The sequence below is a fragment of the Poecilia mexicana genome, unplaced genomic scaffold (genome assembly GCF_051168715.1).
Source record: "Poecilia mexicana isolate PSO_F unplaced genomic scaffold, ASM5116871v1 scaffold_17, whole genome shotgun sequence".
Classification (NCBI taxonomy): domain Eukaryota; kingdom Metazoa; phylum Chordata; class Actinopteri; order Cyprinodontiformes; family Poeciliidae; genus Poecilia; species Poecilia mexicana.
In genome coordinates this window covers 19845804-19869435 of record NW_028263386.1, presented here as the reverse complement: position 1 = coordinate 19869435, position 23632 = coordinate 19845804, and the positions used below count along the sequence as shown (strand labels likewise).

Sequence of the window (23632 nt, the reverse complement as noted above, 5' to 3'; positions counted from 1 at the left end):
AAAGTTTAAGTTGTATTTCCTGTATCATCTATTAACGTAGCTTCAGACTTCGGTCGTTCGTACTCTTCAGTTTTGGTGATAGAATACGCTTCAGGACTACAGTTAAGGACTTTGGCGTCCAGTTATTTATTTCGTTTTTCGGGAGGAGTTGGTGGAGATGGCGGTCGTCTTACTGCAGGCCCTAGAGCGGACGGAGTTGAACAAACTCCCGAAAGGCGTCCAGAACAAGCTGGAGAAGTTTGTAGCAGACCTGCAGAATGCTAACGAGGCGCTAAAGACGCAGCATGAGCGGTTCAAAGCAGACAGTGGTGAGTAACATCCGCCTAGCCACTATTATAATTCACTGTTATTAGTGTTAAAATGATATAAACCAGTTGTAGACAACTCCTGACTGCTAGAATGTCTTTATTTGTGTCATTCGGTGTACAAACTAATGTCGTGTTTGATCCATTTTTGGATAAAAATCATCCTTTCTGTGCTATCTGCGGTGCCATGCTAAAAGCTAACTTCGGCGGTGGAGAGGGATTCACACAGGCTCAGAAAACACCTTCTGATCACACAATGATTAGGAATCTTCTGTTTGAAGGCCGAAATCACAAAATAATGCAAAATATTCTAAAAATAATTTTTCGGTCTCTTAACAATATATCAGTATAAACGCCCAAGAGAGAGAGAGAGAGAAAAAACAGTGCTAATTCTAGATTAGATTTTGTGCGGGGGATTTCATTCATGCTTCATGGAAACACTTAAATCTTATAGTCTCTAATATAAATATATATCATATATGTTTTAGGAAAATATGGCAGAGAAATGACATTGTCTAACTTTACATAGTATAGAGTGAAATTCTTAAAAGACAAGTAAAGAGAGTTCAAAGAGAGATAAAGTTTGGGAAACAGACCAATGAGTGGTACTGGGTGACACAGACAGCACCCTGTAGACTATCGTAACACACTGTGGTGTAGAAAAAAAGTGTCTTTACTACAAAAATAAATAATGTGTTAATTAAAAATAATTGTCAACATCATAAATTGTGACAAAAGCAGCCATGTACATTCATTTTCATTCTATCACAAATTTGAAGCGCTAATAATATTCCTTTAAGCAATTTACACATTATTTGTCAACCTTTTTTCCACATAAAAAAATACTTTGATATTCTTTTGTATCCCTGCTTACCTGATGAATTTTTTGTCCCTGCAGAGCAACGATACTTTGACTTTGAGAAACAGCTGACAGAGAGCCAAGAACAGATCCTTTCTGCCACAAACGACCTGCAGATCCTGAAAGAGGAGAATAAAAAACTAAGTGAGTTCTCCTGTATTTATTATGTAACCAGTAAATCGGTTTCCCTACATTGCTAAACGTTTCATCTGAATGTTTCTCTTTGTGCAGATGAAGAGCTGAGCTCTCTGAAAGGAACAGAGGATGAGACCAGTGAAGAAAAACGACCACAACAGGTAAAGGAAATGAGCAGTTTCCAAACCTAATATTATTACTCCTCTCCCTGGTTGGTACTGATGGCTGAGTAATTTGCTGGATGTGACGGCTCTGCTCCTAAATATGATTAACATCATTTATTATTCCATTCAAAGTTATGTGGTCTATTCTTATCTCTATTTTAAATTTCTTTTCTAACCTTTTTGTCAGGATGAATTAATTAGTCCAAGAATATATCTTTTTTAAACCCAAAATGAAATTAATTACATACATATTTATTTAAAAAATGGGTTCAGCAAGGTAGATTCAGTGTATGGATAATGTGGGTCATTATGCAAATACAGCCAAACACAGTTATTTGTGGTCAGATGACACTTGAACTTACATCTGATGTTTGAATTTGGTCAAATGAAGCTTTGTTATAAACAAACATGGTTGTGTTAAAAGTGTGTTTTTAAGGTTTTTTGTTAGATCAATAAAGTCGTTCAAATTTTTTTTGTTTTAATCACTGAAACAATAACAAATTAGATTTTTTCACTGTTATAGTACTGCATCTGTGTATTTTTTATTTTTTTTTTAATTTTTTATTTTTATTTTTTTGCAGCAAACCAAGGCAAAGTATGAAATTGAGGCGGAGAAGAGAGAACTGGAGAGGCTGCTGGAGAAGAGAACGCAGGAGGTGGAGAACCTGACAGGTAACTTTGTCATTCAGGTCCTTGTTGAAATATTACAATGTGCTAATACGGCTTGATTTCCATTATTTTTCAAGAGATGCTTTCTCATCTCAGGTTTTTGTTTTGTAGCTGCAGAAGACTTGCCTTATTTCTCCTAAATTTGTGACATTTGTGTTTTTAGAGGACATGAAACGTCTGAATGAGAAGCTGACCGACACCAACAAACTAAAGATGGAGCTCCAGCTAAAGCTGGATGAAATACAGTCATCTACAGCCTCTGTGCAGGTCTGACAGCTTTTCTTCCGGTTCACAACGATGTACTACTTCTTACTGGTCTGTCGCATAAAATCCACTCGATGGGATTAAGGGTGTTAATGCTTTTACAAGGCAGTTTTATGAAGCCAAAGAGGCAGTTTACCTTCTAAAAGACAATATATCGCTGTAATTGTAGCACCGAGAGAAACGAATGGAGCAGGAGAAAGAGCTGCTGGAGAAGAAAGTTGATTGGTTAACTGCAGAGCTGTCGACCAAAACTGAGGAGTTACTGGACACCAACAGAGAGAAGGGGAAGGAGATACTGGAGCTGCAGGGCAGTCTGCAGAGCAGCAACGAGCAGGTGGCGAACAGCTAAACACAGATACGCTTCAGGCTTCTATGTTAGGGTTGGGTTTTGTTGTTCTGTTTAGCTTCCTAATGTCTTGTAATATTTCTCTTCAACAGGTGAGCAGACTTGAAAGTCAGCTCACTTCTCTGAAAGAACTTGGCGAAAGCCAAAGTAAAAGAGCTGAAGATCTCAATAACAAACTGAAACAGGTAATTAGTCCTAGTCCTAGATATGTACACTTGTTTTTAAGAGATTCCCCCCCCTTATGTATGCTTATTTTTTTTTTCCTTTTACCATCTGTCCCTCAAGGCAAAGGATGAACAGGTTGTTATGGAGGAGAAATACCGCGTTGAGCTCAACGCTCATGTAAAGTTGTCATCACTCTATAAGGTCAGAACCACTTAAATCTTAAAGCTCTTGATTACTGAGCACTAATTATTAAAAAAAGAAAAAAGAAAACTCGATGTGGGGTGATTCCTTCTGCAGGGAGCAGCGACTGACATGGAGGCAAAGAACCAGGAGCTGAGCAGAGCAGTGGAGGAGCTCAGCAAGCTGGTCAAAGAGACGGGAGAAGGTAGAACCTCTGAGTTTTTTTTTTTTTTACTTTAGCTTTCCATATGGCATTCATCTCTGATAACCTGCGATTGACCGACGTTACGACTTTTCAGCTAACAAGGGTCTGGAGAAGAAAGTTTCAGACGCTGAAGAGCAAAAAGTCCGAGTCGAGGCAGAACTCAGAGAGAAGATAAAGAAAATGGAGAAGGAGCTGGAAAATGCAACGACGAAGGCTGCCGGAAAAAACTGCTGTACGAATATTCACTCGCACGCTTTGCAGATGCCCGTGTTCGTTCTGTTGAAGGTGTAGCGTAGCAGTGCTAACTTTAGCGCTTATGTTCTGTGTTTTCCTCGTGCAGGCGGGTCGTCTTTGACAGAGGAGCAGCTGGACTCCATGTGTCCATCAGCCGCTGCCATCGCTGCAATTGTCAAGCCTGGCATGAAATTTTTTGATGTAAGAAATAAACCCAATTAACTGAAGTTGATTTTTGTACAGTTTTGGCTTAGTTACTGCTCTAGTTGATCACCTACGAAATCAGCTTATGATTATTTCAGTAATCGATTAATTGTTTCAGCTTAGTTTGGCTAGAAATCAACATACATTTCTTTATTTCCAACCACTGAGAGAGTTTGGAGTTTAGTTTTTTTTATATTCAGACACCACTTTCCTGAGTAAAACATTCCCCGTCTGTGTTTCCCTTAGCTATATAACGCATACGCAGAGTGTCAGACCCAGCTTCAGCTTGAGAAGCAGGAGACGAGGAGGGTGAGCAAAGTCTTGGATGAAATAGTCCAGGAGGTGGAGTCCAAAGCTCCTGTGCTCAAGCGACAGAGAGAGGAGTACGAGAGCATGCAGAGGTCAATGGCTTCCCTATGCAACAAACTGGAACAAGCTCGAACGGTGCGTCAGGTTATTTGCACATGAATTTATTCACTTGGTGGCATTAAGTGATGTCTTTCATAAATGGCAAAAACATTTTACGCCACCAGGAGATCTACAGCCTGCAAAAAGAGAAAGATGAAGCCAAGCAGAGCTACGACGCCATGGAGAGAGAGAAACTAAAGGCTGAGAGGCAACTGGAGGATTCGTCTGCACAGGTATCGGATATCCAGTGTGAATTCATAGCAGTAACCCAGATCTGGAGTTTAACGTGTTAAACCCACCTGGCCCAGCTGTGCAATCTCCTGGTCGAGTTGGAAGAAGCGCGCGGCAATCAGGTGTCCAAAGACGACGGCAGCTCCTCCGACATTTCCAGCACCTCGGAGGTGAACAGCTCGAGCCAGCTGTCGTTTCGCAGCGTGATGGAGCTGCAGAGACAGAACCAAAGCCTGCTGGGAAGACTACGGGAGCTGGAGGAGGAGAAGAGCAGGGAGCGGTCCAGGGAGGAAAACGCACGGTAAGCAATAAATCAGTAGGTTTTATTTCATTGGAAGCGTTTCACAGACGTTCTAAAAGAAAAGGCCTTCTTCTTTCTCTTCTTTTATCTCTGGTTGTAGCACAACGGAGCTGGAGTCTGTTGTGGATAAACTACAGAAGGAGGTGGAGCAGCTGAGAGAGCAGAGGAACCAGCAGAAACAGCTGGCCGACTCCAACGCTCGGCAGAGGGACATGTTCAAGGCTCTGCTGTCTCAGAGCACTGGCTTCAGCTTACCTCCTCAAGGTGACACCAGAGCTCTGATGGAAATATCCACTATTGTCCCTTATTGTACCAACAAAGGGGCAGACAAATGTAGTCACAGAATTTTTTTTTATAAAAACAAGAATAAGAAAATGTACAGAAATGGCAAATTTACAACTTAAAAGCATACTCTGATTAAACGAAAGATGCAACTGGAAGCATCTAATTAACAGAGGTCATAATTTCTTGTTTTTGTTGACAGGTCAGGAGTTGGTCCTCCGTCCTTCCGCCCCGGCTACTCGCTCCACTCCTCAGAGAGCCGCAGCCGCAGAGTCCAGCCAGACCGCTCACACAAAAGCTGCTCTAAAACAGGTTCGTGTTTTCACAATGCTTGGTTCTTTCCCTCATTTTATTGTTCTAACACGGTGAACGGATTACGGAAATCTCCTTCCAGTCTCCGCTCTGAAAGTAAATCTGTTCATTTCCAGCTCAACGACTCTTTCACCTTGTATAAGAAGGAGAAGGCTGAGAATGACCGGATGCTGAACGAAACTAACGACCGACTGCAGAAGCAGCTGGGGGAGCTCCGCTCCAGCCACGCCAAACTCACTTCGCAGCTGGACTTTAGTAACAAGAGGTTTGTTTTTGTTTTTAAAAAAAAAAAAAAAAATCCTGTTTCTGTCCTCAACTCCTAAAACATGTGTGCATCTATTTGTCCAGGTATGAGATTCTTCAGGAAACCGTGTCAGCTTACCGCAGAGAGATCAGCGCGCTACAGAAGAGTAACCAAACAATGGCCGCCACAGCTCAGCGGCACGAGCACAACATCCATACGATGGTCCTGGACCTGAGGAAGGCCAGTGAAAAACTGGCACTGGAACAGGTGAGGAGGGAGAAGAAGAATATTGGGAATATTGTTTTAAGTTTAAACATCAGATTGTATTGGAGCTTTCACAACTGGGAGCAAACGCTAATTTGTTGGATTGATGTAATAAAACTGCAAGACTTTAACCCGTCAGCAATAACCATGTTTTATTGGCTTTTTCGAATACTTGATTTGAGATTAAATTTAGGAATTCATAACTTAAAGGCCTGAGAAAATAGAAGAAAATAAAACTTGAGTCACAATAGAGACTTTATTTTTAGTGGATAATTTTTGAAATTTTAATTTTACCAATTAATTAGTTTCAATCAACTCAATATTTTTTGTGTACCTACATTTGTCTTCATAAAAGGATGACGTCTACCAAGTCTTATCCACATTTTAGCAGAAAAAAAAAATGCTAGTTACAACTTTGAAAAGGTGGATTTGACAAGACTTGACCTTTGAATAGTTCACTGTCTTTTCTAAAGTTTATATTTTACTTTTTCTCTCATCTGACTTTGCATTCATTTGTTGCTTTCTTTCTTTGCTTTATCTTTTAGCAAATACAGATATCTATTTTTTTTTAGTTAAGTAAAACTTTACGTTTGCCAGTTTATTTTGAGATCTTTTTCTTGAACTCTTGAAACAAGTTTTAACAAACTTCATTGCCAGATTGAGTTTATACCAGTAAGTCTGGTAAGATAAAAGTTGTGGATTTATTTCTGTATGTCATCAGTTTATGAACCACTAACAAGGACTGTGTTTTCTTTTCCCATCTTCCCGTTGATCTGCAGGTGCGTGTGGAGAACCTGACTAAAGAGAGAGACATGTTGCGGCAGGCAGAGTGTCGGCTCAGTAAAGAGAAGGAAGCCGTCCTGGCTGAGCAACGCAACCAGAACCTTCTGCTGACCAACCTGAAGACCATACAGGTATCGAACCAAACTGGATCCCTTTTTTTTCCTCTCTTCCTGTTTTACTAGGAAGGCTTTTTGGTGACTGTTTAAAATTAAATATTACATCTAATTCAGTAAATTTCTTTTCTGATAATACACACTCATTTTCTTTTGAATCGTCTAATTTTGTCTTTGTTTTTCTCAAGTTGGCCATGGAGCGTACAGAGACAGAGACACGCCAGCGACTTAACAACAAAATCGAACAGCTGGAGGCTGAACTGGCCTCAATAAAGGCCAAGCTGGAGGAGGAAGTTGCTCAGAGACACGCCCTCGGACGAACCATGGATGTACATAAAATGTTTCTTTCTTTTTTTCTTTCCTTCTTAAGGATTCTTAAGCACAGCGTAGCTAGATCTTCAAGCACTATTTACTATAATTGTTTTTATTCTGCTCCTTCCTCCTGGATTCTAGGCCCAGTTATTGGAAGCAAAGAAACAGCTGGAGACACAAAACATCTTGCTGCAGAAGACCAAGGAGCTGCTGCGTGGCTCTGAGCAGCAGGTGACCGCGCTGAAAGCTCAGCTGGCGTCTGCGTCTTCCTCCGAAGCCGCCACCGCCTCCAGCATCACAACCACCCCGATTATCCGATCTGCCGCCCTGCGGGCTCCACTCAGAGGTGCGTATGTTTGCACGTGATACGTCCAGCTCTTAGAGACAAACCTTTGAGTTTCGGTGATGACGGTGTTTGCGGCTCTGCTCGTCTCCCGCAGTGCACTCCCCAGTCCCTGCAGCCTCTCCGCAGCCCAGCCAATCAGAGCAGGAGCTTTCGGACCTGAAGGCTCAACTACGAAGTGCCGAGGAACAGAACGCTGAGCTGGCGGAGCAGCTGAAGAACGCTAACGCCACGGTGGAACAGTACCGATCTGTAGTTCTAACTCTGGAAGACAGCTTGAAGAAAGAAAAGGAGGTAGACAACACAATCATCCCAAGTTTCCTGAATGTAGTAAAGTAAACACGGACGTACTCGATGTTTCCGTCTTTTCTTCAGTCGCGCTCTCCTCTGGAGGTCCGACTGAAGCAGTCAGAGGATGTGCAGAAGCAGCTGGAGAAGAAGATGCTAGAGGTGGAGAAGCTGAAGCAGCAGGAGCTGGAGGAGAGGAAGAAGGCTGTGGATGCGGTGGAGAAACAGGTAAGACGGTACAGGAGGAGATGAGGGGCCACCTGCTCCCTTTGGCATTTTAAGACAATGTCTTCCTGAAATCGAACAAGATTTTAGATTAACTCAGTGATCCACTCTGATATTATCCAGAGTAAAAGGCGATGCAAACTTCTCATGCTCAACAGTTTTTCTAAAAACTGTCATCAGTGAAAAACACTACTTAAACAACTTTTCAGTATATTTTTTAAATATTTTCTGTCAGAAAATACAAACCTTTTTAGATCTGTTGACAACATACTCATTTAGGGTGTTTTAACACCTCATAGTCCAGTAGACTCACTTCAGTTGGGGACAAAAGCTCCAACATTTGTTACATTTTCAGCTGGTGTGGTTCCCTTTCACACTGCAATGTGTCAAACAAACCAAACCCTTTGAAAATCCTTTTCCTCTCTTCACTTGTGGAGGAGAGGACAAGGATTTTCTGCAGAAGGAAACGTAATAAAAACCTCTGAAGAAGACACCGAGTACAACTTCATCACAAAATGTCAACAAAATAATGGAGCAGCGTCAGATTTTAGCGATTGTGGGATTTCTCTTTTGTCTTTGGGCAAAAACTACAAGTCATTTTTCCTGCTAGTCCTTGATTCTCGGATTTGTTTTAGTTTGGTGTTCACATTTGAATTCAAACCGGACCAGAGTTCACTTCAACTGAACCGAGACCGAGGTTTGTTGTTGGAGCAGAGTTTGCTTTTTTGGTTAGCACCAGAGTTTGATTGCACATTCACACCTCGTCAAACAATCCGGACTTTTTAGAATCTAGAATCTGATTAAAGTGGATTAAACAAGGCTGGTGGGAACGCACCCTTAAAATATCGACCCTCACTTAGATTAATAAGAACACTTTTAATTGCTTAGTTGGGTGTTTATTTGATAAATGTTTTCTTGTGTATTTTCTAGCCTGTTGTAGTTATAGATGAGTCATTCGGAGTGAGTCTATACCTGATTTGTTTGTCGAGGTGTTGGAGCTGCAGCGCCATCTGAAGGCCAGTCAGACAGAACAGCAGGACGCCCTGGAGAGAGCCGCCGCCGCTGTCACACAGGAACAGAAAGCCACACAGAACAGCCTGCTGCAGGTCCATTTTAAAGAAACCAGCTTCTTAAAATTCCAGCTTGGTCTGTCTAGAAATCAGGCTTCACTCAAACTCTGTTCTTCCCTCAGACTAAGCTAGCTGGCGAGGCGCAGGCCAAGTACGAACGAGAGCTGATGCTTCATGCTGCCGATGTGGAGGCTCTGCAGCAGCTGAAGAAAACATCCCAGCAGGAAGCGGCACGCAAGAGGGAGATCGAAGAAGAACTGAAGAAAGCTACCTCCCTCCTACAAGTCAAAACTAATGTCTGGAGTACAATGGAGAAGCGACTAAAGGTGCAGCCGTCTTTGATGTGTTCTTAGGCTGAAAGATGTATATTACATTAGCCTTTGATTGGTCGAAACAAATTTACTTCCACTCTTTTGCAGGAAGAGCTGTCCAGTATGAAATCTCGCTTTGAGGAACTGGGAAAACAAAATACTCTCCTGCTCCAGGAGATGGATGAAATGGCTGCCAGGAGTCGCCAGCAGCAGCAGCAGCAGCAGCAGCAGCAGCAGCAGCTGGACCTTTCGTTTAGTGAGGAAGGGAAAACCACTGAACAGATTCTGGAAATCCTTAGGTGAGCTGGGTTCACTGCATATGCTTTAACACGAGTGTTGCCAAATAATTATGCAACTTCTTAAACAAAAATGACTTTTTTGAGAATAATTAACTCCTTGATCATTAAGGTTAATATGTGGTCCAGTGGATTTTAGTTGTTTTTTCTTCCAGCCAAAGGGGTTATTTCATTTTTTTTTTATTTTTTTTTTTATCTCAAGTTCCTTCTTGGTTTTGAATCCAGGGTTGTTTGGATTGGATGCCAAATAAAGCACTGTTTTTTGTATACCGTATTTTCCGCACTATAAGGCGCACCTAAAAACCTTCAATTTCCTCAAAAGCCGACAGTGCACCTTATAATCCGGTGCGCTTTATGGAACAATATTGAGCCACAACAGGTCTAGCAACTACGGTAAGCAGCTGCCGACTTCATTTTTGCTCGTAGAAGAAGCGTGCAGTGCATGCTGGGATAGTTGTCAGAACGCTGGTTTATTAATAAAGTTTGACTGACCTATCAACCTACTGACCGTCTAGAATCAGGTCGTCTGAAGGTCATTTAGCACCACGTTCTCCACGAACACGCTGTGCGCCAATGGAGAAGGGTGACCATTGTCCGGCCACGCCTCGGCCCAGTCGCGGAAGGCTCTCCTCGCCGACCGGAGTCGGACTGTTTTGTTGACATTCCCTTTTAGTGCAGCTCCATCTAGTGGATGTATAACGTAACTCCAGCCTCTTCTGTAGCGTCTATTCTATGTGCCTTATAGTGCGGAAAATACAGTATTTTGGGAATTGAAATGAAGCTATTATGAATCATAAGCTGTGGTTTATGAAATTTTTATTTTCAGTCCAGATTTCTGAGGTGTTAACCGTTTTTCCTGTCAATTGACGGAGTGAAACAGCAGTGCTTTAGTGATTGTTTTACTTTGTGCCAGGTAAAGGTTGCCGAGTTCAGTGTGTTTGCATGTTGTTCAGGTTTGTGCGTCGTGAGAAGGAGATTGCCGTCGCTCAGTGCGAGGCGTCTGAAGGAGAGGCTCTTCGCTACAAACAGCAAGTCGAGCACAAAGACAGAGAACTGAAGGAGCTGCAGGAAGCTCTAAATGCCGAGAGGGAGAGGATGCAAGTACGAGACTGAATGACTTCTTTGACCTCTTTTATCCTTTTGTCTTGCCTTTGACAAATGCAGAAATGCTTTTCAGGAAAAGTAAAGCCAGAATAAATAGTAATGATAAATGTCTGGTGGTCTAAACTTTCCCCAGTTGACCAGCAAGACTCTGTGTGAGCAGCAGGAACAGCTGAAGAAGATGGAGAGCATCAGTGCTCTGCAAGAAACCAACAGGATGCTGAAACTGGACCGAGATAAGCTGGAGCTGGAGCTTCAGCAGGCTCAGGCTAAAGTAAGAACCAAGCGCTAACTTTCATACTGTCTCTTGCTGCCTCTGGTTGTCCACAGTTAACTTTTTTTCATTACAATGAAAAGAGTATCATTGGTATTTCAGTTGTACTGAAATGTTGCATTACAGATGTTTAATTGAAGACATTTAAGACGTTGATCATAAATGCTTTCTTCCTTCAAGGTAACAAAGCTACAGTCAGACATCGCCCCCCTGCATAACTCTCTGTCCATACTGTCGGAGAAAAATGGCTCCCTGCAGGCTGACAAGAGGCTACTGGAGGACGACCTCAAACGCTGGAAGGCTAAAGTTCAAGTAAGAAGGAAACGGTTGCTCTTTTGGTGTTTTATCAACAGTGGTCCAGGTCTCAGCTGTAGAATAGGTTTTGTGTTATAATGTGGGAAAACTTAGAATGTTCTAGAGTTTTTGAGTCCATCTTCAAATAGCAAACAAGCCTGGCTGTATTTTCAAATGTCCATCAAAGGTCCCACACTTGCATCTCTCCTTCATGCTGTAAATTCTTATTGAACTGTTTTCTTATTTGCGCTTTAAAAATGAGCTAAATAAAGCCTAAAATTGTGCAGAATAGTAGAAAATCAGGTGAACTCAAAGATTTATCAGGTAACAAGGTTTCTTTGTAGTTGCCGTTTTACAGAACTTGGATATTTGTGTGAATGGAAAATTATTCCTGTCTTTACATATATATACTTGTGGTGTTTTTTTTCCACTGTGTTGCTGTCTCTGTCTTAATTTCTTTTCAGTTTGAGTAAATTTCAGTCTTTGTGTCCACAGCACCTGGTCAGCCAACAAAAAGAGGGAGACGCTGAGGAGAAACAGAAGATCACAGCTGAAAAAGAGGCACAGCAGAAACGCGTAGCGCAGCTTATTGAAGAGGCGGCTAAGCTGAGGACCGAGCTGGCCAGGTACAACACGCCTCACTGCCGCACTTTGTGGAGCTGCAGAACACAAAGAGGCACACGGTTTTATTTTTGCTCCTCTGGTTCTGTTTTGTGATTTAGATCCAACGCCAGCAGTAATTCAGCTCAGGCCCAGCTTCAAGGGCTCAAAGACTCCGTGGTCCGCTTGACATCGGAAAAAGATTCTCTGAAGAAAGACCTGGAAACCAAAAACAATGAAATTCTGGAGAAGAACAGGACCATCACTCAGGTGAAGAAGATTGGACGCCGCTACAAGACTCAGTACGAGGAGCTGAAAGCCCAGAATGATAAGGTAGGAAGGAGATCCTGGAAGCACTTTGGTCAAGTAACGATTGATGGTCTGATATTAATCAATACAGAGATATAATACCTTTTATATGCTTATTTCCACTAATACTGGTGCTTATCAACTGGTTGTGTGTGAAGGATTTATGTTAAAAATGGATTCATTTCAGCCTGAGCTTGTTTTACTTTTGTGAACATCTGACACAGCTTCACTTTTTACTTTGTTTCTATAAAAAATCAAAATGTAGTTCTAAAAATCTAATTCAATTTTAACCAGTAGTGGAGTTAAAAATATGCAAATATGTTATTTAGTTTAGATTATGTCTACCTAATTTCATGGCTTCGGGTTTTAGTCGGGGAATAACATCTCTCTAAAGCAGTGTGTTGTAATTTTATTGGGTCTTTTAATTGTTCCTCTCTTTATTTCTGTTTAATCTTTGACCTATGCTAATGGAGTAGAAACCTCTGTGACTTTACAGACCTAATGTTGAAGAGAGTGAATGAAAGATGCAGTGATTAATAATCAGTTTGGGTTCCAGACGGCCGGGGAAACTTCTGGAAAGGACGACCTGAAGAAGACCCAGGATGAGATACAAACTCTGAAGGAGGAAGCTCAGAAAAGGCAGGCGGAGGTGAGTTCAAAAGATGGATGTAATTTAAGAGTTTGTGAAAAAGGGAGCATCATTTGGAAAAAAAAAATTAGACATACATGGTTAATTTAGTTAAGCATTCCTCGTTCAGGATTTTCCTGAGCAGAACCAAGTATGTTGAGTTAAAATGGCATTTTTAGCTCATTTAGACAAAGAATTTGATTAAGACGGGTTATAACTCATTTGGAAATTTAGTCCTTTTATCCCTCAAATAGCTGTGAATGTTATTACATTTTATAGATGCAAATTCTCTTTAAAATATGGATATAATTTACAAATATTTAGTTTGACTCCAGATCCTGTTTGTGTAATTATTTGTACAAGATGATTTTGGGGAAAGCACAGTGACCTTTTAATGCTTTTTTTGTTTTGTTTTCCTCCATCAGGCTCAGAAGTCTCAGCAGGACTTGGAAGCGGCTCAGAAGGAACATCAGCAGAGCAAAGAAAAACTCCAGGAGCTCCAAACGCAGCTCACGCAGAGCCAGAACGAGCTGACACAGGTGACACACACAGACAGAAAGATGCTTTAGGGCTTGTTTGTGTTATTTTGCATTCTACTGTGCTCCAGTGGTTAGCACTACTGTAATCCCAAACTGTGGTCTCACCACATGCAGTTTGCATGTTCTCTCCGTGAATGAAAGAGTGAAATTCATTTTAAAAGCTTTTTTTTGAACAGCGCACTGAGGTTGGACGAAATGCAAAATTTTCCCAACCGATATTTGTTAGTCAAATGGATGATAATAGGTCATATATTCGCTCAGGAGATGTTTGGACTTTGTAAACATACACAGACTGATTTGACAATTTAGAACAAAAAAGTTCAAAAATGGAGGAATTGGTTGCCTCTATTTTCCATTGTGGTTATTGTTTAAATAAATCTATTTTCCGTTATAAATCTGAGTAAATAAATTACTGCTGCACTTTGGGGCATTTTGGTGAAAATAAAAGCTTTGCTTGCAGCTGGAAGGAGTTTGTGCGGCATTAAAATGCGTCTTTTGATTCTAATCAAGCATTGTTAGTGCCGCAGTCAAGAGAGTAACCTCGTAAGCCAAAAAGGGCTTTTGTACAAAATAAAACTTTGGCTTATTTACTGGGGAAAAACAAAACCGATAACTGAGAAGGGGTTTTTGTTTTCTTCTACTGAACTCATCTGAACCGGTTTTAGTTCAAAGTTACAGGTGTAAGCCAGAGATGTGCATAAACTGGTATAAGCTGGAGAGAAACTCAAGGATGAGGAGAACAGAAAGGAAGGTTCTCCCATTCTGAAGGGATATGCAAAATAATTGCATGTTTTTAAGTTTCAGTTCTTCTCCAGCTTGATCTCAGGGAATCAAGGATTTTTCAGTTTACTCTGACTTTCAAATAAAATATGTAAAGACAAATGCACATTTCTCTGATTCAGTTTCTCTCTCCTATCAATAAGAGCTTATTCAAAACAGGCTCAGCCCATCATTGATGATCTATAAATTTGTCTAGCCTTTTAAAGCGCTTTAGCGCGACACCACATTTCAGCAGGATGCCATCAGCTCTTATCTCTAATTTTAATGGAAATAAGCTGCTCAAAATCATTTTTTATTTTTTTTCTTACCTGTTTAGGCCCAGTCCCAGCTGACTCAGGCCCAGACCCAGTTGCAGCAGAATCAGAGCCAGCTGGCCCTGAAGCAGAAAGTATTTGACCAATTAAAAAACCAACTTCAGCAGGTGAGACTAAAACCGTTCTAGGACTTTGCTCTGTTTAGTGAAGTAAACAAAACATTTCTCCGTTTACGTTTGTGTTATGCAATTGTGCTTATGCTTTTAATACAGCATATCCTTCCCTCCTGATTGTAGACACAGATTAAGCTGAAATCGGTCCAGTCTCTGGCCCAGGCCCGGCAGAACCAGATGCAGCAGATGCAGGAGGAGCTTCAGCAGGCTAAAGAGGCCGTCCAGCAGAACGCTGCTAAAGAGAAGGAGCTCCAGCAGAACCAGGTTCAGGAGGTCAGCAACCTGAAGACCTCTCTGAGTCGAGCCGAAAACAAGGTGAGTCAGAGTTAACTTTTTCTAAACACACCGTTTCTTTTTTTAAAAGGTATCTGATCATTTTTCTTCTTCATCTGATGTCCTCCACTAGGTGGCTGAGCTTCAAATCCGACTGGACAACCTGCAGAAGGTTTGCTGCTTCTGATGTGTGCACAAAATATTTTCCAAAAGTTAATTTAATGATGCATGTGTGTAAACAGGCATTGTTTCATAACTCAGTTAAACTTGCATTAGGAGTGTTTACCTGCCAGATCCAGTTGATATTGTGTTCATTTTTTTTTTTTTTTACTTTTTTGTGTGTTTTCAAGACCATTTCTGAGCGTGAAGCAGAGATTATGAAACTGCAGGAGCAGCTAATTGAAGCTAAGCATGCTCATGAAGCTAACCAATCAGCACTTGCCACCCAGATTTCCCAGTCTACCCAGTCTACCCAGGCCAGTGACTCCACAGCTGCTGGAGATTTCAGTCAGACAATGCATGATGAGCTGACCAAACTCAAACAGGAGGTGCTCGCTTTAAATATTATGCAATCCATTCTTGATTGGTTTCTTCTGCACCTTTATGAAGACATAAGTAAAAACAATAGTTGTATTAATGTTTGAATCTTATTTAATCTGTTCTTTCCTGCAGCTTTCTGAGAGTAAGAACAGAGAAGATCAGCTCAAACTGCAGATGGCTGAGAAAGAGGAGAAGACCAAAAAGGCCATTCTGGGAGCCAAATTAAAAATCAACCAAGTAAACAGTAAGTTGGACCTGAAAATATTTTGACGATATAACTAACCGCATGTAGTTGTTTGATTGTTTACGAAGCCTGCTGCGTTGAGCGTTTGGACCTTTCACCTGCAGGCGCCAAAGAGCAGCTCAGCCAGGAGAACGAGGAGCTGAAGCAGAGCAAAGAGGAGCTGGAGGTCAGGATGAACGCCCTCAAGTCTCAGTACGAAGGACGACTTCTTCGAATGGACAGAGAGCTGAGAGAACTGAGAGAAACACAAGCGCACTCTGATGGGCGGGAGGAAACTCAGGATCAGGGCGGAGCCAAGGTGCATCATGGACTTCTTCACATAACTACTAATAAAAAAAAAACACCCAGTGGTTTTTATTTCACTTTTATTTATTCTTTTTGGTGGTTGTGTTTTATTAAAAGGATATTTAAAATACCTTCCAGTTCCTGTGTGGAGTTTTAGACTTCGAGAGGGCATTATCGATACATTACTTGAAAACAGCGATATTATTGTTTATCGGAATAATTTCTGGGACAATTTATAATCCAGTAAAATTTATTGTGATATGGCTATCGAATATGTTTGTTAAAATACTGCATCTTGTTTTATGTGCTAAAATTAGCAGATTTTTTAAATTTTTTTATTTTACCTCAACAGTCGGATCAGCCCAGATCTTCAGACCAGAGACAAATTTCTTTGAAGAGTCCTGCTCAAGACAGGGGAAGGTAACGCCGACGCCTAGGACTTTGCTTTTGTTTTGAATGTTTTGTTGTTGTTTTATGCAGGATTAAATAAACCTCCATTTGGACTCATTAACATGTTGGTTTTCAGGGATGGATGAGAAATGATCCAGAACTGGGCCGTCAACTCATTGTGTTAAAATATCAATAAGTAGCTGTTCCTCCAGGATTTTGTGATTTAGTGTTTTTTGCAATCAAAATCACAGATTTTGTGGTGATAATTTGGAAATATTTGCAAGAAAGTTTTACGATATTTGCGCTAATGTATGATAAGTGTGACTGTTTATTACATATCAATTACAAAATATAATGTAGCATCAAGTGAGGCTGAGGCAGCAGTCGCTTAAACTCAAACTCAATGTTTCTGACCAATTTTGAGAAAATTTGGGGTAAAATCAGAAAGAATGTGGCGATTCGTTGAGCCTGTGTGAATTTTTGAATTTTACTGATGTAATTTGGAGTCTAGAGGGCCTCATAAAAACCTACGGCGGGCCAGATTTTGCCCCTTGGGCCTCGAGTTTGACACCTGTGATCTACAAAAAGTCAGTTTCTCGTTGCCTGAATCAAACTGATTGTCTTAATGTTCATTTTTCCGTGATCAGCCTGAGCACCTCTGAGCCGCCCACCGCCAACATTCGGCCCACTCCAAGCACTCAGTCACCCAGCAACAAGCCGAGTCCGTCCACCGGCAGCAAGTCCACCCCTCGCGCCAGCATCAGGCCCATGGTCACACCTGCACCTGTCCCCATCCCGACACCCACCGCCACAGTGATGCCCACTACACAGACGGACAGTCAGGAGGGTAAAAACGGAGAAGCTTTTAAAATAAAGTAAAAATAAACAACTCAAATGTAACTTTAGATGCGAGAGGGTAAAATGTGTTTCTCTCTGCAGCTCTCATCTCTACAGGAGCTTCTGTTCACTCCACCAGCTCTTCCCTCATGAATCCTCTGGCCTCTTTAACTCAGCCAACCAGCACTCAGGCCACGGCCTTCGTTCAGCCCACCCAGCAGCAGGCGGCCAATCAGGACGCAGGATCCGGCATAGAGGCAGAATGTCCGTCCACATCCTCCTCATCCTCATCCTGCATGCCGTCAACAGGTAATCAGCAACATCGCCTTCAGATGCAGTCAACCCTGAAACTTGAGACATTACAATAAAACGCAAAGGCGAAAACACAAATGGTTGATTTTAGTGCATAAGCTGACGTTCAAGTTTTTGTTTTGGTGTAGCTAAACCTGGCTCAAAGCGAAGCAGAGAAACCGAAGAGGAGGAAGAGGAAAGTCGACCGGAGAGTTCCCAAACGCCTCCCAACACTAAAAAACTACGACTGAAACCAACAATCGCTCTGCAGGTAAAAGAAAACACCCAGAGTCTAAAACAACACTATAAACACATTTAAATTCTGATCATCTGCCATGTTTCTCAGTTCTTACTTTGTTCTACATCCATTTCTGTCACATGTTGGAACTTTTATTGAACTGTGAAAAATTCATAACCGTCTCTATGGAAAGTTGGTTGTCTGGTATAAAACTACAAGTGCACAAAGTCTGAATTCAAAACTTATATGAAGGCGATGGTTTGTCAAACCGTTCTTCATGCTTTGCACATTTGGCTTTAGTTGAAACAGTGTATTCATATTAAAGATCAAATGAAAACTAAAAATATTATCTGCTATTTCAGTCCTCTCTTCTTTTCTGCCTTTGCTAAAGATTGTTGATGTATTAAAAACTGTTTTGCAGTTCCTTTAAAAATGAGAATTACTGCACAAAAATGAGGTCTGTAATTTTCCTTGTTGCAGATGGAGGGTGATGAGGAGCTGGAAGGAGAGCTGGGGGACATGGGAGAGCAGCAGGTTTCACCTGATGACAGTCGGGTCGGTTCTCAGAGAGACATTAAACCGTTTTCTAGAAAATAGACACAATACAAGTTGTTGTAGGATTTACACAATATTTCTGACACACCACTCTAACTCCACATGGTAGTAAAAAAGAACAAATCAGTACATCACCAGGTTTCCCCCAGAAAACTTGTTAGGGCAGTGATTCACCCAGCAGTCTGTCGTGTTATCGAGTTAAAAATGTTTAAAGTTGACAGGGAATTTAAAAATTTCACTTAATAATTATATATTATTTGAAAGATTGGAAGATTAATACCTGAAAATCAACTATAAAGTCTTAAGAAATGCAAAAATTTTAAAAAGACTTAAATAAGTAATGCTTAACCTGGTAGGGGCTCAAATAAAGCCTGGTGGCCCGCCAGGCTTATACACTGGGGGAAACCCTGCATCAGATAGGACCTCGGTAAATGATGCATTTTGTAGACGTTCTTTTTATTTTTGCAAAAAGCATCTGCTTGTCGTTCAAAAATTAGAATCCTGATGAAGTTCATTTATCAGATTAAGAGAACAGCTTGGAAATAACAACCTGTTAGCAGGTTTTACACATACTGTATATTAAGGTCATACTTCTATTTAATTGTTTTTTTTTTTTTTTGTTTTGGACAGATTAATTTTCACATTTTAAATAATACATTAATTTAATAAATAGAGTGTGCCTCATTTACACAAATGAGTAAATGAGGCAGAAGCATCACACGGATGTATATATATAAAATACTACGAACCTGAATGAAAACGACTTGAGAAAGCATGTAACAAAAAGTCCAAGCTTCCCCTTCGATTTTGTTACATGTAGAACTGTAAAGTTATATACATGAATGTGTTTCAATTAGTCCGTGTTTGCTGTGCAGGAGCTGCCAGAGGAAGCCTTCCAGGCGTTTTCTGAGGAGGACGAAGGAGTTTCCCAGTCCGTCCCGTCTGACCAGGGCTCCCAGGGCTTGCCTTTAATTCGAGACGTCATCGTGATCGACACCGACAGCGAGAGCAGGGAGAGCAAAGACGGGGACCAGAGAGTGGAAGAAGAGGATGAAGACGAAGAAGAGGATGAAGAGGAAGCAGGAGTAGATCAGGTTTGTCGTCTTTTCTGACCAATTAGTGTTGTGTTTTTTTTTAGATGCACACACGTCTCGGCTACTGACTTTCTCTGTTCATCGCTGTCTCAGGAAGACGACGACGACGACGAAGAAGATGATGATGGAGCTGCTGACAGCGGGATGAGAGGAGGAGAGGAGCACAACGAGGAGAGTCAGGAGGCTGAAGATGAGAGAGAGGAAGCCGCTCCTTCAGACGGTTCCAACGCTGAGGAGAATGCGAGTGGCGCCCCCTCCAGCTCGCAGCGCCCTGCTGACCCCTCACAGAGCGGTAAGCCCAAAGCCCGCAGCACCGCTTCCTGCACACCTGTGACCTCACCTAACCGAGTCGCCGTCTCCTTCAGGAGAAGGCACCAGCTGGGGAGCAGATCTCGGATCTGCTAGGGATTACCTCCACCACCCTCCAGCCTGCTCCTCTGCACACTCGCCCTGCTCCTCCTCCCTGATGCCCCGCCTCTCCCAGCCGCGCAGGCCGTCACCCCGGCTCTTCATCCAGGCTCCGGCCCCTGAACTGGGACCCCCCCACACACAGGTAAAACCAAAAGCTGTCATTCTATATTAACAAAGGTTTGACTTGTGTAACAGGAGGTTTTGTTTGGAGTACGCACCGTCAGTGGTGTGTTTGTTTCTTTACTAAAGGGAACAGTAAAACTCCTTCCAGCTCTTCAAATGTTTTAAATCATCTTCCAAGTCCTGAAGTATTTGCGATGAGGCGATAAAAGTATTTAAAACTTATAAGAGTTTAACTTTCACTCTGCAAAGCAGCTGCTTTATTTTAGAAGATTACACCACTATCATGTTAAAGAGCAATAGTTTATACTGCATTTAAATAAAAATACAATCAAAATATTGCTGCTAGAATGGGAATTGCTGCAATCACAACATTGTTAATTTTGGAGCTTTCTGATATAAATTTCTAATTTAGTTTTCAATAAACACATCTACACTCCTGTGATAGAAATGTCTGCTTTTTCGTCTCGTTTTCTTCTGTAGAGACAGCCTTCTCAACTTCGTAGACCATCATCGGGTCGTGGACCTCAACTAACTCCTGGATTAGCCTCCATGGTAAGAAAATGATCATGTTTGACTATATTACTAGTCTGATTGACTTTACAGTTGACATTCAGCTTAATTAATGAAGGAACAAGCATAAATAGTTGCTACATTTAGGAAGAAGTTACCGTTTTAGGCATTGGCACTTAAAGTCTGGCAGCACATGTAAACCACTGTTTCAGCACCAAAAGCAAACAACACAAATGTTGCAGCAGATATAGAATATAAATTTGATCTCATGCTGCTTTATGCAGACACTCTGTCTGCCGTATTGAACTTTCAATCATCTCTACATGCTTAATGCTTGGAGTGACTCCAGCTGTTTTCTAAACTATTTTCTACATAATTTGGAAATAATTATTCAAGCCACCAGGGGGCACTTACATTTAATCAGACCTTAATAATTATTAAGATATTAACTCAGTTCTGATGCTGTACAACACCTCATCCCAATACACATACTCTACATATTACACACTTTTATGTGGAAGGACTTGGAGGCCCTCAAATGCTGAGAATCACATAAAAACTCACTTTTCAGATATGCCAATATATCTGGCAATACAATCAGTGCTTAAATTAATTTAAAAATTACACATCGATAGCTTCTTCAGATGATTTTTTGTTGGACTCCCCACTACTAAGCTCTGACTTGTAATGTCTTACCTTCTTGGCAGAACGTCATGTTGTATCTTGTTCTGTCAGAGGATAAAATCAGTTGATCAGTTCCTGTGAAGTTTATCGAGCAGGTAAAGTCAACCGAGCATGTCTGCGTGTTTCTACAGCCGTTCTTTGATGACGATGACAGAATGGTTCCCAGTACTCCCACTCTGGTGGTCCCACACCGCACCGATGGCTTTGCCGAGGCTATACAGTAAGAGTCATACACATCCTGTTGTTCTTCCCATGGAGGAATCTTTGCAGGCGCTGCGCTCATTTATTCTCCTTCCTTTCCAGTAGTGTGGGAATGACGAAAGCTAACTGTGTTCTCTGTCCTTAACTCCTCAGTTCTCCACAGGTGGCAGGTCTTTCCACCAGATTCAGGTTCGGGCCTCCAGAAGATTTGCTGCAGCAGGCATCAGCTTCACATTCGGACCTGGGACAGCTGGCGTCGCAAGGAGGTGCAAACCACACACACACACAGTGACTTCACCAACCTATTAGCGGTAATGTCATCTATAAACAAAGCTTTTGTACATGTAGGCTTGGGGATGTATGAGTCTCCTCTCTTCCTGGCTGCTCATGATGAAGATGGCGGAGGGAGGAGTGTCCCTACCACACCTTTACAAGTGGCTGCACCAGGTGAGCCGACGCATACCTTATTTATTTATTCTTTGTTTGTTTCTTTGGCATGCCCCTGTTTGCTAACACTCTTGTTTCCCTCAGTGACGGTCTTTACAGAGAACATGCCCTCTGACAGTGGCGACAACCTGGCCTCCCAGTCGGTTCCCATGGTAACCGCCTCAACTGGGATGGCTGCTGCTGCAGATGATGGAGATGAGGTTTTCATGGAGCAGGAAGGAGACGGGTGAGGATCTCATGCAGGAATTCATTATGTTATGTAGTGTGTTAAATCAGGGGAAAATATGGAAGCTCCAACGTTTTCGTATCTGCATTCAGTCCAGATATTGACGTTTCTCTGGACGGCCAGATGGTCATGGAGTCAACAGGACAGCAGCACGATGATGCCTCCCTGCCGTCTACAAGTCAAGATCCTGGTAATTTACTCCGTTCAATAATCCTTTAATCTTAAATCATGGCCTGATTGTAAATTCTCGATTATTGTGGTTTACGTTATTTAAGCCTCCTCAGGTTTCAACCAAGAGGTGCTGCTGTTTGCAACATGTAAAGCTCGACATAATAAAACGGGTGTTCAAATTAAATAGTTTTGTCCAGGAATCCCATCCTCACTGACCGATTCTGTGATTGATTTAAATCTTCCATCAGTTTGTTCAAGAAGTCTGATGATCAAATCGGCCTTACACACCTGTCTGTTATGCAGCAATCACACACCGCATCTCTCCAGGGTTAAAAGTAAAAACCTTTCCAAAAAGCTAAAGCGTGGTGACAGTCATGACCATTAATGTTCACTTTACACCTCATGTCACCGTCTTTAGGTAAAATTAGCAACATTTATGTCACAAATTAATTACTTCTGGCAGCTTTAATAGCTGCTGTTTTAAGAGTAAAAGGCAGGCAGTGAAGAGACGAGCTAAAAGCGTGGATTACTGAACCTACCAGGACATCATGCAGTAATACAGGCTCACGTCGGGTTTGTTCGTCTCCTGTCTGAATGTTGTCCATTTATTTCTGCAAAATTCACCAGAATCCATAATTGAAGGGGCTTGTTTCCCCCCAAAATGTTCACCCGGAGCATAATCTTCCCACTTAAACAGGAGTTTGAAACATTCTGATGTGTAACCATTTCACTTGTCAAAATATAATGTTTCAATTGTGGACTGTGTCCTACGACTTTGTATTTTTGTGCTTTTATGATGTAAAGCACATTGAACTGCTGAAATGTGGCATACAAATACACTTGATCGATCTATTAAAACCACTTGATGCCCTCACTATCTAAACAGGTTTGATGTTGCAGCTTGTAGTCCATCATCATTATTTAACAGTAAAATCACCTGATTTTATTGTTTGTTTAACCAGACACCAGCAGTGACAGTCAGCCTCGCTCAGTAACAAGCCAGCGTCAGACGGGCATCCTCTCAGGCAGAGGACGGTTCCTCAGTCGCACAGGTAAGGAGAACCGACGCCTTTTTAACCTTCTGCTTCATGATTGTGTTATAATTAAACTCCAGTGACTCAAGAGTACAATGATAAAGCAGTTTATTGATGTGCAACAAGCAGCATATATGACATGAACATGTTTAATCACAGCATGGGTCCGTTTAGTCAAAAAGGTTTTTATCTCTCATTTTAGGAGGACTTTCTCGAGCAGGAAGAGGCGGAGCCACATGAAAAGGGGGTGTGGCCTGTCGCTGATCTTACCTGCAGATTCATCTTTATCCGTTGAGGACATAAAAAAAACAAAAAACTTTAACTTCAATGTTTCAAAATGTTTGAAGGTCACATAAAAATCAATTGTCACAATTTTATAGGAGACGTAACAGGTTGTCTTTTCTCATATAAGACATGTTTGATTGTAAAATCCAGTGAGGTTTGGTGTAATTTGTCCTGATTTGTTTTTTATTTTGTTCTGTTAGAGCCTATTCTGCAGGTGTTTTTAAGAATAAAGTGGAATAACAAATAGCAGCAATGTCATGTGAAGACTCTCTTCTAATAGTCCTTAGATGCTGTATAAAAAGACGGAAAATCGGATGGTTCAAATTTG

General features: G+C 41.5%; 1 protein-coding gene across 1 annotated transcript; it reads left to right on the top strand.

The window, feature by feature from the left end:
• Positions 1-48: 48 nt before the first annotated feature.
• On the top strand, positions 49-23553 carry LOC106917807 (nucleoprotein TPR). Its single transcript, XM_014987049.2, has 55 exons — positions 49-308; positions 1204-1308; positions 1396-1460; positions 2045-2135; positions 2296-2399; positions 2566-2730; positions 2835-2927; positions 3028-3108; positions 3205-3292; positions 3387-3524; positions 3633-3727; positions 3977-4174; positions 4264-4371; positions 4447-4670; positions 4771-4934; positions 5155-5264; positions 5381-5529; positions 5613-5775; positions 6552-6686; positions 6857-6997; positions 7122-7326; positions 7421-7617; positions 7699-7839; positions 8826-8942; positions 9029-9232; positions 9326-9516; positions 10467-10614; positions 10751-10888; positions 11069-11200; positions 11678-11808; positions 11905-12115; positions 12648-12740; positions 13145-13258; positions 14355-14459; positions 14589-14780; positions 14872-14910; positions 15089-15286; positions 15411-15522; positions 15627-15820; positions 16160-16227; positions 16845-17044; positions 17137-17343; positions 17475-17596; positions 18044-18118; positions 18994-19212; positions 19306-19504; positions 19578-19765; positions 20227-20298; positions 21072-21160; positions 21295-21407; positions 21490-21588; positions 21673-21814; positions 21907-22004; positions 22948-23037; positions 23222-23553. The coding sequence occupies exons 1-55, from the start codon at positions 158-160 to the stop codon at positions 23257-23259; spliced, it is 7449 nt and encodes a 2482-aa protein (XP_014842535.2). The 5' UTR covers positions 49-157; the 3' UTR covers positions 23260-23553.
• Positions 23554-23632: the final 79 nt, after the last annotated feature.

Coding starts and splice junctions, on each gene's coding strand:
- LOC106917807 (XM_014987049.2), top strand. CDS start 158: ATGGCGGTCGTCTTACTGCAGGCCCTAGAGCGGACGGAGTTGAACAAA. Junction 1,309..1,395: donor AGAGGAGAATAAAAAACTAA/GTGAGTTCTCCT, acceptor CTCTTTGTGCAG/ATGAAGAGCTGAGCTCTCTG. Junction 14,460..14,588: donor TAAAAAACCAACTTCAGCAG/GTGAGACTAAAA, acceptor TCCTGATTGTAG/ACACAGATTAAGCTGAAATC.